Source organism: Megalops cyprinoides, chromosome 21 (genome assembly GCF_013368585.1).
Source record: "Megalops cyprinoides isolate fMegCyp1 chromosome 21, fMegCyp1.pri, whole genome shotgun sequence".
Lineage (NCBI taxonomy): Eukaryota > Metazoa > Chordata > Actinopteri > Elopiformes > Megalopidae > Megalops > Megalops cyprinoides.
Window position 1 is genome coordinate 7165872 of NC_050603.1, and position 16408 is coordinate 7182279.

The 16408-nt window shown below is 49.3% G+C and overlaps 1 protein-coding gene across 2 annotated transcripts in view; it reads right to left on the reverse strand.

Moving 5' to 3' along the window:
- The window catches only part of LOC118796281 (histone-lysine N-methyltransferase 2B-like), a 32244-nt gene that overhangs the window by 4320 nt on the left and 11516 nt on the right, over positions 1 to 16408 (reverse strand). For both annotated transcript variants that reach the window (XM_036555095.1, XM_036555094.1), the window contains exons 6-29: positions 15792 to 15948; positions 15242 to 15470; positions 14812 to 14876; positions 14413 to 14664; positions 13762 to 13868; positions 12217 to 12327; positions 11534 to 11647; positions 10821 to 10967; positions 10640 to 10732; positions 9187 to 9304; positions 8641 to 8754; positions 7761 to 7945; positions 7073 to 7171; positions 6821 to 6952; positions 6440 to 6516; positions 6116 to 6318; positions 5734 to 5837; positions 5441 to 5575; positions 5033 to 5191; positions 4526 to 4643; positions 4264 to 4342; positions 3860 to 4026; positions 3501 to 3668; positions 57 to 3042 (exon numbers count right to left, since the gene is read on the reverse strand). In XM_036555095.1, coding sequence (XP_036410988.1) covers positions 57 to 3042; positions 3501 to 3668; positions 3860 to 4026; positions 4264 to 4342; positions 4526 to 4643; positions 5033 to 5191; positions 5441 to 5575; positions 5734 to 5837; positions 6116 to 6318; positions 6440 to 6516; positions 6821 to 6952; positions 7073 to 7171; positions 7761 to 7945; positions 8641 to 8754; positions 9187 to 9304; positions 10640 to 10732; positions 10821 to 10967; positions 11534 to 11647; positions 12217 to 12327; positions 13762 to 13868; positions 14413 to 14664; positions 14812 to 14876; positions 15242 to 15470; positions 15792 to 15948 — 6119 coding nt within the window. The remainder of the gene's footprint in view (positions 1 to 56; positions 3043 to 3500; positions 3669 to 3859; positions 4027 to 4263; positions 4343 to 4525; positions 4644 to 5032; positions 5192 to 5440; positions 5576 to 5733; positions 5838 to 6115; positions 6319 to 6439; positions 6517 to 6820; positions 6953 to 7072; positions 7172 to 7760; positions 7946 to 8640; positions 8755 to 9186; positions 9305 to 10639; positions 10733 to 10820; positions 10968 to 11533; positions 11648 to 12216; positions 12328 to 13761; positions 13869 to 14412; positions 14665 to 14811; positions 14877 to 15241; positions 15471 to 15791; positions 15949 to 16408) is intronic.

Consider the following 16408-nt stretch of genomic DNA (forward strand, 5'->3'; position numbering starts at 1 on the left):
GGTACAGAGCAATGAGGAATCAGTTTATCACAATTCCACAATTCCCCCTCCCTCACCTAGCTGTCGCGCTCCCGGCTCTGCGTAGGTCCTCCACACCACCAGGGGGCTCCTGCTCTGTGGAGTCCACCTTCGCTTTCTTGGTCCCACTGCGGCTTGGCAGCGAGGACACCCTCTTGATGCGGACCTGAGCGCGGGGCTGAGGGGAAGAGGAGCCCGACTTGACCAAAAGGCCTGGGGGGATCACGACGGACCTCACAGTCTGGGCTCTGTTCAGGACAGGGTGGACGTGGAACTGGGAAGTGCTTAGGACGCCAGCTTGGATGGGATTTTGGTGACCTGCTAAAGCAGCTTGGGCGATTATGGTCTGGGCGTTGCCACTGTGGCTGACAGAGTTCAGCCAGGTCCTGCCTTGAACACCTGGCCAAACCGACGAATCTGCTCTCAGGGCAGATTTAGGTCCTACGTTCAATATGGTCCCCCTCTTCCTGGGTTTCTTGTCGTCAGACGCAAGGCTCTCCAGGGAATGTTCCGGCTTCCTGCCGATCAGGACGTCACCGGCGGTCACAGCACCTTTGTTGCTGTAGGTTATCAGCTGGGTAGTGGCGACGGGGTTGAAGACCACTCGTGGGGACGCCACAGGCGTCACCAGCCTGGGCACACGAGTCACGTTACTCGCCGGGGCGGGCGTGGCGGACAAGGCGTTGCTCTGAAGCAGGCCGGTAATCTTGCTGATGGAAGTGTAGGACGGCGAGCTAGCACTGGGCAACTGAAAGGTGTTGCTGTCCGGGTTCTTGATGAAGACCTGACCGCTGCGGTTGACGAGCAGAACCTGCGGGGCAGAGTCCATGCTGGAGCCGCCCACTTCCTGTACGGTGAGGATCGTGTGGCCTGGCCGGGTCTGTGCGACCACGTGCTGCGGTGCGGGCAGTACCGGCTTGGGGTTGCCGAAATTAATGGAGACGGTTTGTGTCCGGGGGGCTTCTCTCTGCAGAGGTGCCGGGGTGAAACCATTAAAGATGATGGGGCCGGAAGTTGGGGTGGTCCTCACTTGATAAGAATGGGTAGTGGCAGAGGGGGAGGACATGACTGTAACTGTCGCCGTGCCTGCTGGAAGAGGGGAATCGGGATTTACGCGGGTCCCCAGAGTCAGACCACTTCCTGCGGACACAGACATAGCCGTCAGGCCTGCAGCGCGAGCAGACTGCCTGTACTCTGTCGACGGCATAACTGTGGCCTGCACATTTTGCATGGATGGAATACTGCTGCTTGTTGCCGTGGACGCCAGCATGGGGTCTATCGAAGCTCGAATGTATGTGATAGGTGTGGGCTGGGGAGAGGACAGAGACATTTGCACAGGCGGCCTGTTGCTCAAAGGATCGCTGGAGGCATGACTGAGTGTAGGGAGCTGCTCCAAAACCATGCTGCCTTGTACGGGAGAATCTACCACTATTCCCTGGTTCCCGTTCATATTGCTAGCTGACAATGCTTCATCCTCCATGCTTTCCGTAAGATAGAGCACAGTGCCATCCTCTGCAACGAAGTGTCCACTGTCGGGGTCTAAGAAAATATCTTTATGGAGTTCTGCAGGTTCAGCGTCCATTGGGACCACCTCCTGGTTAGAGTGAGAAGCATCCGTCGATGGGTCACACACGAGAAAGGTCCCAGTGACCATCTCTGGATCGACCTCCTGCATCAAGATCTCTTCCGTCAATCCCTCTGCAAAGGCCGCATCTGGAGTGCTGGACTCAGCACCTTCGACAGGCAATGACTGCAGCTCAACAATGAGTGTGGGCTCTGCCGATGCCTGACAAGTTTCCACTGGAGCAGGCGAGGTGTCACTCATAGCGGTGGTGGAACCGAGCTGGGCGGAGTCCACTTTCAAAGATCCAGGGGACGTGTTCTCTGGCAGAACGTCCGAAAACGTTAAGGAATTAGACTTAACAGAGGTTATGGATTCCTCACTGCATGATGCCGCCTCCAGCTGCCCCTTCCCAGAGGCTGGGCTCGGAGAGGGAGTGCTCGAGTGACTCAGTCTATCACCTTGGTTGTCCCCTTGAGGAGGCAACGGTGCCGGGTTCTGTGCTTGGCCAGTGTTCTTTTGGTTCTGAGTGCCGTCGTTGGTGGCCTCGCTAACATCACTTTCAGCACCGTCGTCGATGCCATCGAGCTGGGGGATAGGCCCTGAGGAGGGAGGGGCAAGCGCCTGCTCTGGGTCCCTGGCGGCCTCAGAGCTAATGACAGTGCGGGAGAATCCGAAGTAGTTGTCCATGTCCTCGTCGGAGGAGATGTTTCCCCAGTCCTCCCTAGCAGAGGTCACAGGGAGAGACAAGGCTCTGACGACCGCCGCCTCTTTGTCAGCGTCTCCCTTGCCGTCTTGGAGCCCGTCCGAGCTCACCTCCACCTCCTCCCCGCCCACCACAAGCAGAGTCCCACAGCCGCTCTCGTTCAACTCCAGCTTGGAGCTCATCACAGGTGCCACACCTGCACCGGAGTCAACACTGAGGGGGGCGCAGGGAAAGACCTGATCAGAGATCATCTGGGCGCCGTTTGCCCGGCTGGAGTCATCGCCGTGAGGAGGCAAGGCGGTGTCTTCTGGCTCGGTGGTCGCTAAGAAGTCGTGTGGCACCTCTGTCGAATCTGGACTGATATCAGAGAGGAGGCTGGGCCTGGGGAATTGGCTGAGTGTCAGGGAGGACTGGCTGTCGTTGAGGGACAGCGGGGAGCTGCTGACAGGGAAGAGCTCTAAGGTAGCGTGGGGGGTCGCCGTCACCGAAGCCCTGGCCGCGGGGGCGCTTCGACCCCGGCGCCGGGGCGGGGGGGAGGTCTGCGGATTTTCAGCGGCACCCAGCGGGGAGAGCGCAGAGAGAGTCGAGCAGTTTCTCGAGTGAAGCGACTCCCCCGAGCGGAGCGAGATGCTCGAGGTGGTGGGAGAAACGTGGCTTCGGCTGCTGGAGCCATGAGAGAGGGTGCAGTGGCGGCGTGGCCGGCGGGACTCCTCCAGGTCGCCGATGGTCAGAATAGGGTGGGATTTAGATGTGCTCTCTGTGGACAGAACAAAGAGGAGGATACTGCAATGAGACTTTTCAACATGCAATTATCATTAGCAAGTAACAGAATCGTAAAATGTAAAATGTATGAAAATGTGAGTGGACAAATATGAATTTAATATTGTTTAATAATAATGTATACCTTCTTGTTCAGTTTAGCAACAGCACGGGGCAGCAGTGTAGCATAGCGGTAAGGAGCAGGCATTGTAACCAAAACATTGCCCATTTGATTCCCTGCTGGGGCATTGCTGCTGTACCCTTGAGTAAGGTACTTAACCCACAATTGCCACAGTAAATATAGAGCGGGATAAATGGATAAAATGCAAAAACTGCAACATATGTAAGTCACTCTGCTAGATGACGATAACTTAATGCAATAATGTAATGTAGCATTATGACTAATAGTGCATGAGAATACAGTGCACTCTATGATGTCACAAAGAATGTAATGACCTGGGGATGGCAGAGGCCGGGACATTCCCCCTGCTGGTCTCCTGGTTTGGGGGTAGGCGGGGGCTTTATTCCCTGCTCCAGTGTCCAGTTTGGAGGGGGGAGATGGAGTGCTCGGTGGTACTTCAGGAAGAGGAGGGGGAGCCATCTCTCCCTCAGGGGTATCTATTTCTGGTAGAAATAATAAAATAATACCTCTCAGAATGTGATGACAGGATATTTTTTATGAAGAATGTGTAAGTCAAGTGCTCTCTGATGACTGAAATTGCAAAGCAACATGCTAATACTGATCGTGATAAACGAGTCCTTTGTGAAATGAGCAGCGCTGCAAATAAAATCTGGCTGATGTGATGGATACTCACTTTGAGAAGTGTGGGGGATCGGGCTGTGGACAATCGTGCGGTTGTCTCCCTGATCGGGCGTCTCCTCCATGGGCTTCTCCTGGACCGGGGGGCGTACCTCCTTCACCTTACAAGTATACCTGCAACGGCGGCGAGGGTCCACTGTGCTCCAGTACCAGCGGGAACACCTGGGGGACAGAAGGATTTTTTTTAATAAGGAAGGGTGAGTGTGACTGTGGAAGGAGGAACACAAACCATTTACTTACAAAACGGCATTAAACAATATGTGGTGACCACAAAAATACATTATTAGCCAACGATTAAATATTCAGCACAAAGAAATATTGACGACAGCATAAATTCTCCACCACAGAGAACAGTTGTTAGGGTTGCAACATAGTAAATCTTCCAGGAGGAATACTTACTGATAGCCCACTGGAAAGAGTTTCCCCTGACTGGCTGACAGTTCAGTCAGCACTCCCAACCTGTTAATCAGTAATGAGCCTGGAAATAAAGACAACCAAGAAGGGCTGGTTAACAAAACAACAAATGACATTCCAACCCATGTCTTTGGGCAAGAAAACAATCACAAGTTATGCAATAAATGGCTGCAATCAAGAATTACACAAACCCCTTTCCCCCAACAACAGAGGGGAAGGGGAAAAACCTCAACGTCAGGCAACCCACCTATCATCATATTAATAGATTCTGGCTCCAAACCAGTCAGGAATTTCCTGCGAAGACTTATCCCCTCGAAATCCACAAAGACCCGACGAAGTACTTCAAATCCAGTCCCAGTGACTATCTACAAAGACAGCAGAACAGGGACACCTTATAGTATCTTTACTGTAAGGCACCGTATATATTCCTACAACATTCACAAAACAACAGGCTATACTACAACGGTAATACTACAAGCCAATCCACCATTTTGTGTTCGAAAATGAATTCTGATTCCCTTTTAAATGTTGCTGTGTCACAACGTCTTTATATGGTTTACTACCTACACAAAAGGCGTTGCCAGGATACCAGAGAGCGTCTTTCCACAGAGCTTAATTTAAGAACAAACGTCATGAAACGCTTGTACTGGAATCAGAATCAGAATACATCCGAAATCAGCACCTGCCTAGAAAATTCCTTGCACCCTCTGTCTGTCAGATGTGCTTTTTCCTAGTGTTATTAACAGATGCTTACTTTGTCACTGATGAGGTCTCGGTGCGTGTGGCAGAAGACCTTCTTGTCGTTCTGGAAGACACAGTTGCGGGCCCGAGCGCACATGAAGTGGTAGTTGCTCTGGCAGGAGCTGAGACAGCAGCCCACCGTCGCCCCCGTCTGGTTACAGCGCTCACAGCGCTGCGGATGGGGAGGAAGGGGGAGTCCACAATGGGTAAGTAAATAATGACAAAAGAGGCATGCAAATGTAGGCTACACCTTACAACTCAGTATAAATGTTTCACCCTAGAGAACACTCCAGTATTAATTCGCATTTACCGTAACTTCTTTGTCAAACAGAAATAAAGGGCACAGTGATAATTATACTGAAATTAAGTGGTATCAGAGCTGTGAAGTGTTAACTAATGCTTGGCAGTGTTTCCCACTGACCATGTGGCGCCCCCTGGTGACAGCACTGTGGACGTGCATCAGGGCGCCGTTGTCCTCGTAGACCTCCGCTGACCACAAGGAGCAGTTCACATGAGCCCACTCGTTCTGACCCAGATACAGCAGCCTTCCTGCATCCTGGATACGTCAAGACATGGGGCGGGGGGGATGAGATCAGAGAATGTTCACATTCGGCAAATTATAAACCTAAAATCCTGTCATCTGAGGACCACAAAACTTAGCGCAGTAGAATTACTGTAATCTCCTTTTGCAGGGCTTTGTAAGCAGACACTCACGTTGGGCTTGGCATCCCCATATTTCTGGCACAGGGAACACTGCCTCTCATCTTGCTTGGACCAGTTTAAGTCCAGGTCGGCGCTGGACAGATATCCCCTCTTTTCTGAGTTGCACAACAAAGAAATACTGGTAAATCTCCAATCCCAGATACTGTATCTACACAATGCAAACATTTTTACCAAGGAGCTGTTGAGCTTCGATGACACATACATGTACACTTTTGCTGTACTGGAACTTCAGAGTTACAGGAACAGAACAGTCCAAAGAATTTTAGAGTAGTGGACCCACAACCCGACCAGTCCAAAAACCCTTTTGTTAAGTTCAGTTGTTGATCAGAGCACTCAGAGCGGCAGTATGTTTCGCTGCAGTTTCTCGTGGTACCTTGGGATTTGTAAAACCCCCTCATGTTCCTGGAGTGGGTGCCGGGTAGCTTGTAGGTGGAGGGTGTGGAGGGGTGAAGCCCCTCCCCGTCACCCTCGTGCGGGAACCCCAGCCCTTCACTGGTCCACGGGTCGCTCCTCTCCCGCCACTGGGCGTAGACGTGCTCCATGGAGGGGGGCAGCACGGCGTTGGGGAGCATACCCCTGTAGGAGAGCGCAGAGAAGAGCGTGGCTACGGGACAACTGCAGACAACTGACAGCTCAGTTCAGCTCTGGACTAATGTTACATTTTTAAAGAAAGGAGAAAATAAATGCTTTCACTTACGCTGGGAATTCTCCGGAACCTGAGTGCCACACTTTGGGGTCCTGGCTGTTGAACCAGCTATAAACTTCGTCCATCAACTGCAGAATGAGAAACCGCAAAACATTAGCCAAATCTTCTGGCTGCTCGGCTCGAGAGTAAAACCGCAGGCCCTGCAGTTCGTCACACAACTGATATTCCACAGTGGTGTAAATGAACTGGAATGTGGAAACTAATTTCCTCTGACTAACAAGAGCCGGGAACTGTATTGATCAGTGAAGGATGAAATTACACTGAATGTGCCAAGATTGTGTTTGGTGTGGCCGTGACAGAGTGCATGCTGGGTGTCTGAAAGTGTTCGGCTGTAAGGCGCAAAAACGCTGCTGCTTCTGGGTAACCCCTCACCTTTAAGTAGTACGACCTGGCCAGTGAGGTGGGCCCCTGGTCGTCGGGAGGAGGAGGCTTCTCGTCGTCGGCCTCCACTTCATCTTCCAGTCGCTTCCGGATCACTTGGGCCACGTCTTCATGGAATGATTTCTGATCGGAAACGGGCACAACAAGTGAGTATTTACAAGGATCGGCCGGTTCCGTGCATGCTGGGTGGGGGAAAAAAGACGACACTTCGGAGCCCCTGCCCTTCTCGGCAGCGACACTCACCAGTGTGGTGTAAAGACCCTTGTCGAATTTCAGCCCCACGGCATGGATGTCGCAGGCTGGCTGGTCCAGATCAACCTGAGGGTTCATGACCCCAGCGCACTGCAGGACAGGAGGCACAGTAAGGAATGGTCACTACACTGAGTGGCAGCAGTGTGGTGTATTGTTATTGTATTGTATTGTATTGCTCTGGATAAATGTGTCTGCAAAATAATGTAATGTAATAATGGAATGTAATGAGTGATCCGAGTGCTCATGTAAGGCACCTGGCACTTAACTAAACCTCATATTATACATATATCAGAGTCCATGCATATTTGTTCACATCTCAGTCACTAAGCATTGGATGTTTATTTTTTCCAGTTGTGCGAGTTATGTTTATATTTACTTATGTGTTTGCCACGTGTATTTATGCTTTAGTATGTCATTTTGTAATTCTTACACATCTCTCATTTGCCTTTCAGAAAACTAGGCCGAAATGGTTTCAAATCATCGCAAGGTGTACATGCACAACTACATCAGAGTGCGCAAGAGATTGTCAGAATGCAGAGTAATGGCCTTTCCATCTGCCTCGTGTCTTTGCAGGGCATTGGTGCAGATGTGCACTGATCTCCGTTTTCGCACGCGTGTACAGTAGTGCGCACACACATACACTGGCAACGTGAGCGCAGAGGGGGTGGTCCACGCTCACCTTGCTGCATTTGACCAGGTGCTGGGTGAGGGTGGAGGTGAGCAGGCAGGCCAGCACCTTCCCCACCCCGGACCTCAGCTCCACATGCAGGGCCTCCCTCCAGGAGCTGGGCTTGGTCAGGCTGCAGGGCCCGCACGCGTACACCACGCTCTCGGGCATGTTGGACAGGATCTCGTACAGGTCGTCTGCAGACAGAACCAGAGGGAAATAAGACGGGGGCAAAGAAAACAGGCGCCATTCCACTTCTTCTGACCGGGAAGAATGTCACCAAGGAGACGTGTAGGAAAATAGGGGCAAAGGTAACTTAGCTAGCAAGTCAGTCCACAAGGTACAGGCAAGCTACCGGGTGACCTAGTGCTGTATTACATCATCTACCTATCTAGCAGGCAAGCTACTTAGGAAGAGTAGGGGAATTTATAGAATGACTTCCTAGCTATAATTTACATAATTTGACTAAATTCGTGATTTTCTTATGATTAAAAAATATGCAATTCAAACATGGCCATTTTTTTAATTAATGTCCCCTGTCCAATCAAGGCATTTATTAAGGCTTATTAATACTGAGTGAGTGATGCACCTCTGTGTACTTTACTTGTTTCTGCAGAGCACCACTCTTCCATTGAGAGTGCCTGAAATGACATTTTTCTGGCCGCCCGAACAGGCTAACAAAACACAGACCTTGGGGTCCAGCAATCATAGCAACGGTTTTGGACAGCACTACTGTTGAGCTCTGTGTGTACCGGTTTCTGCCCATTAATGAATAATAATAATAATAATATCAGTAATCCAGGCTGGTTTCACAGAAACACACAGATTCTTTCTGCTTCCCCTCTTCTTTTGGAGGGGCTGAGAACAGGTCCCGGTAGCGAGCCTGACTCACCTGTCAGCCCCTCACACTTGGCATGGACCCAGTGGTTACAGCGGGCACACTGCATCATCTGGCTGTCGTAATCATTGTCCTCGTAACACTTGAAGCAGATCGTGCAGAAGTTACCTTGACAGGGAAAAGTGAACCGCAGGTAAGCACCTCATTGGAATGGGGAATGGAGAGCCAATCAGAAACCAAAGACAATGGGAAACCAAAAACACCAAACCTGCATCAAGAACTGTAGGTCTTGCAACTATTATACTACCACTGATCACTTCAGTCTCACAACACCAGTTACATTAATGAAAACCATGTTAAATGGGCAGGCAAGACATGTGTAGACTTCTAAAATAATCGGTTCTTCGCAGAACCAGAAATTCTATACCCATTAAAAATAAATCAATAAAATCACTTCATATTTTATGCATTGATACTTCTTAATCTTGGATGTACTGGTGGCCCAATGCATTTGTCCCAGCTCCGATATGTACTCTCCGAGGTTCCATTCTACACATTTTACACAACCTCCTTCAGCGTGTAACCCCGGGTGGCTCGTACCCTGGTCATACAGCTTGCTGCAGTCGGAGCAAAGGCCCCTCTCGTGGTTCCAATCTGTGTCCCAGCTTTTTCCCGGAGTCCCGTCGCAGCTTTTACAGCGGATGCAAGACATGCAGACCTGCGAGGAGGCAGAGGCAGAGATGCACTGGGTTCTTACTCTGTGTTTTCCACTGATGAACTGGATTCCGGCTATACTATACTATATTTCTGCGCATTCTATTGATGTGCTGGGCTCCGACTGTATTCTATTGATGTGCTGGATTCTTACTGTATTCTATTGATGTGCTGGATTCTTACTGTATTCTATTGATGTGCTGGATTCTTACTGTATTCTATTGATGTGCTGGATTCTTACTGTACTCTATTGATGTGCTGGATTCTTACTGTATTCTATTGATGTGCTGGATTCTTACTGTATTCTATTGATGTGCTGGATTCTTACTGTACTCTATTGATGTGCTGGATTCTTACTGTACTCTATTGATGTGCTGGATTCTTACTGTACTCTGTGTGTTCTATTCTGAGAACACATCTGAATGGCCTGCTTTATGCCGGTCCTACTCAACCCCGCAAACCAAATTTAAAGAACAGATTTTTCCCATATTTGAGACGTAAGTCATATTTATGGTGATTATGATACAATAACAAGGACAAAGCAATAAAAGAATACATCTGTGGTGCTTCGGCCATTTTGCTAAAGAGCATCTGGAAGAAAATGCCCATATTTCCAATGAAATAAGCTGTCAGATGTGTGCAGCTGGTAAGCTGACATACAACAATGTATTCACATTTAAGCTTTTAAAAGAAAGAAAGAAAAAACAAAAAGCTGTCTAAATTGGGAGGCATTGCTATAGTCTGCTCTTGCTGTTATAATGAACAAAATGCAACACCTCAAACAATATACTGCAAATTAACATCAGCAGGTCTGAAAAAGGCCCTTACTCATTCATTCAGCCGAGGAAATGCTAAATATAAAGGTCCCGAGAGCTCTGCCTGCATGTGAAACATAAATAATTCAAACAACTACAGTGCCGTGCTGACAGGTATAAAAACTAAATAATGTATGACACTATATGGTGCTAAAGCATGAAGGACCTCAACAACGGAGGACTCCATTTTGCCTGGGTCAAAAATGAAAATTTAACATGTTTTAGGAGGAGTATGAAGTACTCCAAACTGTGTTCTGCAAGCCTAAAACTCAACCATCACCCTCTAGTTGATTAGGCAATCTAGCCATACAACCAATCAGAGCTTGACTGCCAACTACTTCGCTCTCCTCATCTATACAGCATCATAAAGTTCTGCTGACAATGCTAACCTTTATTATATGCATACTTATCCATCCAGCATAAGGAATCGCCATTCTGAAGGGAGTCATATTTATATGCTTGATTCGATCACCACTGTGTGCTACTGAGTGTTCTGCAGACGCTCCCTCATCGCCAGGACTTACCCAGGATGTTTTACTCTTGCTGGGTTTTGGATAGTTTGGTCCCAGACAGCTTGAGTGGTAGCAATTCTGACATCTTTCGCACTCCAACAGAGGCTGAAGAAAGAAAAGCACTGGTAGATCGGTAGAATTCATGGGGAAAGCTGAGATATGCAGTATTTTCTTCGCTGATGAGCACCATTACCTTTGAGTGCTTGTTCTTGCGGCCGCACACATAGCAGAACTTGCAGCGGCGACAACACCAGTTCTCCTTGTTCTCCTCCAGGGGGCGCTCTTTAGCATCCAGGCAGAACCAGTGGAAAGGCTCACAACACACCTGACAGTATAACATCTGCATAGAGGGAAGAATCAGTCAGTAGCCCATACTTTGAACACAAAGAGATCCTGTCCTTTTGTCACAGCCACAGCAGGGCAGTGTACTTTTATTTTTTGTAATTATCATAAATTAAGCTACATTTTTTCCACCCTAACTTTGTAATTGACAACTGCGACTTAAACCTGCCTCAAACAGGAACAAACTCTACACCTCTAATGGAGCTCCCGGGCCCCAATACACTCATAGGAAGCCGACGGCTATTTTCACAATAAAAGTTCAATACCACACCACAGAGCGAGCATCGATTGGAGGATAGGAACAGCTCTCGCCGAAATCATCACTGACTGCGCAACGAGAAGCCCCTGAGGCAACCCATCCTACCCTGGTGGAGCTGAGCCAATTCTGTTCCACCTCCATAGCCTCGTGGCCAATGCGGCCTAATGACACAGCCAAGACTTGACCTGGCAATGTCCCTGCTACAGCTTTAGCACTCAGCCACTTCACAGCATAGATTCATACTGTGGCGACCTCCAGCAACAACAAAGGATTTACTGACACAAATACAACAGTGGGACAGTTACCTGGTGCTGCCCTTTGCTGGCACAGAGCAGACAGACGTGTTGGGGGATGACGGGGACAGAGGTGAGGATGCTTAAGCCGCCCATAAGCCACACATTCTGGATGTTACAGTCCTCCTGTGTACAAGAACAGCCAATCAGAGACAGCAGGGCTGGGGATCGTGAAGGTTCTACACACATCGATACCACTGCTGGTACTTAGCCACACTAATACAGAGACCAAGACCTACATGTTCCATATCAAGGACAAATCTGGACTTGAACTGTGCACCGTTTTACTGCGTATTAACTCAAGTTGTCTGCAGTGAAACAGTTCATATAATGAAAGAAACAGAGTAGTAAATAGTTACATTACAGTTATAATTACATTTATAACTGAATACATACGCAAAATCACTCTCAGCTTCTTCAAATGATCAAATTTTCAGAGGTTATCATAAAGGTATGAGGTATTTCAATGTCAAACAGGCAATGAGCAATTTCATATTTTGCTAGCTAGGAGTGCATCTTACAACTTACATGGAGGAAGCAGTTGTCCAACTAGCCTGAAAAATCCTCTGTCTCGTCACTGCTATGTCTAAGGAACCAAGCAAACAGCCCCAGTGACAGTGTTTTGATTGGATCTGACCTCACGGGCCTTCATTTGGGACTGAAAGGGGTGGCTCTCTGGTGGGGCCGGCCCGTACCTTGAAGTCGACGCGGATCTTGTGCGTCGGCTCAGAAGGCTCCCTCTCCCGCTGGGTGAACCCGTTGGCCAGGGCGGCCAGGACGCTCGGGGGCGTCTGCTCCAAAGGGCTCTGGGAATGAAGGAGAAAGGGGGGATCAGTTCGGGCACCACCCCGCACCCCCTCCTCCTCCTCGTCTTCCTCCTCCTCCGAGCGCTCCTCTTCCTCCTCCGTCGTCTCACCGCCTCCCCGCGATTGCTCCGCCTGCAGGGCCTTGGGGCGGGGCCCGTCCTGCACGGGCGGCTCCGCTCGCTCGGGACCCGGGTCCTCGGGCTCGGGCCGCGAGCGTGAGCGCTCCGCCAGCGCGGTCCTGGCGGTCCGGCGGTCGCGACCACCACTGCGCTCCTGGTCCGGTCCCTGCTGTGCCTGTGTAGGGGGGTACTGCTAAAGCCAAAGCAAAAAAGCACCAGCGTTACACCACAACCACAGCGAGCAGCGACACAAACAGACACACACAGACAGACAGACAGAGACAGGGGACAGCGATTCCCACCACCAATCACCACAGTCCAGGTCAGGAAGAGGAAGAGGAAGAGTTCCGGGAGAGAGAGAAAGGAAAAGAGGCTGTAGAGATCCTGCAGCTTGGTTATCCACCTAGGAGTCAGAATCAGTGTTAGTTCATGCAGTTAATATTTAAAACTGGGGATGAGGCTGTTCCAGGGATCGAGAGCCACACTGACTTTTCCAATGAATTCCAAGAGTAGGGTTAATTCCCCTGAATCCTCTTATGATCAGAAAGATCCCTCTGCTGAAGTGAAGTGTAACAGCTGCTGGTGTTTCAATGAAGGAGATTTAACACTAAAGTCCACCATTACTCTCAAGCAAGGTGCTAATCATTTAGTGTTAGTGTCTTTAAATGTTTCCTAACATTCATAACCGACATTCAGCATACTCGTACAGCCCTCAAGTTCTTTTTTTTCCTTTCCGGTTTAAAGGAGGAAGTTCACTCTGTGAGAAAGGTCAACACAGAGGCTGCTCCATGTCCTGTATACTTACAGTGCAATATCTGAACACTAATCAGTTTCACTGCGATGGCTTTTGTGATGGCTGCAAGAGTTTGTCTTATCTTGGCAATATTTTTTTTCAGAATTTGACTGCTGTTTTTTTTTTTTTTTTTGAAGTTTCTATTTGTAGCACTTCCTTTTTCCTGACACACTGCAAAGTGGCGTCACACTGTGTGCCTTTGTTTCTGCAGGGGGACAGCAATCAGCTGTATTTTACTCAGGCTGCTACCTGCGCCAGCGAAATGCAACAATGCCGTCTGAGCGGTATTACACGGCAAGAGGCCACAATGTGCACAGAGCGATTTTTCACATGAGATTTAACAACGTTTAGAGCTCTTTATCTGCCGTTTAAACGTTACGGGCCGTCTGTGCACCGTACAACTTTGCGTCCTCTCGATTCCTGGAGCTGCCCCGCCCCTGCACATGGAGGGAAATGTTACGTGTGAGGCAGGGGAGCGTTTGTCAGTACTAAGCGAGACAGCTCCGCCGAGAGCGAATTCACCTTCTCAGCCCTGCGGCGCGGCGGAGGACCCCTGTGCTGGCCTGGTCTGCGGTGACGCACGCCGTCCCCCGGAACGCCACTGCCGCCATCGTCGTGCGACGCGAAGTCTGCGGTGCGACAGGGGAGAGGTTAAGGCGTGACAAAAAAAAAAAAAATTACGCTCCTCGCTTTCTTATCAAAAAGGGCTGTCCCATAATTCACTGCTCCTGTACCGGGTGCTGTATGTGGTTTAAAACCTCCCCTGACCCGAGGCAGACGGGACTCAAATGGCCTTTGTGTTTGGGATGAAGCTGACAGATGCTAGAGATGGGAGGGTGAGGTGTGGAGTGAGGTGGCTTTCCTTGTTGTATTACAGACAAAACTAAATAACTACCATTAAAAAAAATCAGAAAAGGCACGCCCAAACTGACAACACCGCAAACCGACACCAAACTCCAAAAGTTGCTTGTCGCTCTTCATGTGTTCACAGCAATGTGTCAGCACATCTGTGGCACCAACATGGCCGGTGAGAGAGGCATAAGGCTGGTGTAATGTTGGTCTAAAAACACCACTAAAGACAAGCAACTTTTGTACCCAAGAGTGTGTGGCCCTCCTTTATTTGTTTCACAGACAGAAACAACTAAAATGCTCATGAAAAAAAAAATTCCTCACCATGACTGCGGGAGGGCGGGGCTCTCCTCTTGCCCTGGGGGGCCGAGCTGGATCCCGCCATATCGTCCAGGTCAGAGTCGTAGTCCAGCAGGTCGCAGTAGGAGCGCGGCTTCACGCCCCGCCTCGGCTGCTTCCGCAGTGAGGGACTCTCCTCATCAGCAGGGGGCGCCGACGATGACCTCTCCCTCCCTTCACCTTCGTCGTTGCTGGAGTGGCACACGCTGACTGACGACCGGCGGCGTTTCATGTGGGCTACAGATAAAAAAAGAACACACCCAATCAATACAGTGGAACTAGAAAAGGGGTCATTTTGCAGAGTACTTCAAAAGAACTACTGCATTTACAGTACACGGCATCACAGTGACATCTTGTGGATGAACAGTGAAAAAGCAGACATACCTTTGATAGGCTTGTACCCCAAGCGCTTCGCCTTCAGCTCCTCAATCCGGGCACACTTCTTATGCCTGCGCGGATGCAAGTCAAAATCGAATCAGAATCGTATTTGTCCACTTTTTATGTTTAGGCAACTCAGATGATTCAGAACAACAGCTGCTTCAAACTCCACTAAAATCTGGAAATTTTCAAATTTACTGACTTCTTTCTGGACATTTGCATGGATGCGTTTTCAATGTATGAGTAATTGCCTTCTTTAAAAGATGCTGACATTTATAGGTACAGCTATACTGCTGTGCAATAACCTTCAGTAAGAGGACATCCTCCTTGTTCATCAAATACCGTTAATAAGCATGGCTTCATCACAATACTCCAGTCTCAACAGCATCGAAGTTGACAGGATTTCAAAATGGGTTTATGGGTCTGTGCCACTTACACACAGCACTGCCGTTTGGTGTTGGGCCCCCCGAACTTGGGCTTGTCCTTGCAGTTGATGCACTTGCCACAGTCGTCCTCGTGGAGGCAGCCTTTGCACCTCCCGCACCTGCGCGTCCTCAGCCCCAAGGGCCCATAGTCGCCCGGATACCGGCCCCCTGACCTCCGAACCTTGGGGGTCCGCTGGTCACTGTAGGTGGGACTCTCTGGTTCTGAGGGTGACCCTAAGTCTGAGAGGCAGAGAGTGGACAGATTAGCTGTGTGTCAGTGAAGTATCCTTCATAAAAAAAAAAAAAAAAATAGGTATCAGTTTCTTGGAGATGGCATAATCTCTTGGGGGACTGCAATTTGCAACATCACTGACATTCTAACATACGATAAGCATTAGAATCAGTAATGGGTCAAAACTGAGCCCTTGAAAAACATCAACCAAACAGCAACCAAAAAAAAAAAAAAAAAAATGAAAGTAACTACAAGAGAAGTCCTATAATTATCCTCCAGCAGAATTCTACTGAAGGCTCAGGCAATTATCCAGAGGAAAAAGACGCTACCGTCTGCAACCGGTGAGGGGGTGATGCCGGCTCTCTCGTGGAGGGGCAGGGCGCTGAGCCGGGGGATGTCGTCGGGCACCATGGCGCGGGGCTGTCCCAGGGCCACGGCGGCCGCCCGACACACATGCTTAATGCGTGGGCCTCTGCGGGCCTGCTCCTGGGGGGACAGGGGAGGGGGGGGAGGGACATGATTAGGAAAAGCTGAAGAAACACTAGCAAAGCATTACCTCAACACCAGCAAATTACATATTAATAAGATGCACTGTGAACTGTGATGCTCTGCCACACTGGATATATTACAAATGAGCCAAGTCCTTGGTGGGTGAGTAGATTCCCTCCGCTGATTAAAAAAAAAAAAACAGCACAGGAGTGATTGGATAGTTCTGCTCTGTGTAGTGGTAGAAATTTGTCTGTTCTAAGATGTCCAACACCAGGAAACAAAATCTGCCACATTCAGACCTAGTTCAGTTCCATTTTAGAAGTCTCATACTGTGTTACAAATTCTACAAAAATAAAAAACAGAATCTATCCTTCCAAAGTAATGTGAAATCTAAGTCGTTTGATTAAATGACAACTGTATCCGCATCTTTAGAAACAGGTTAAAATCTAAAATAATT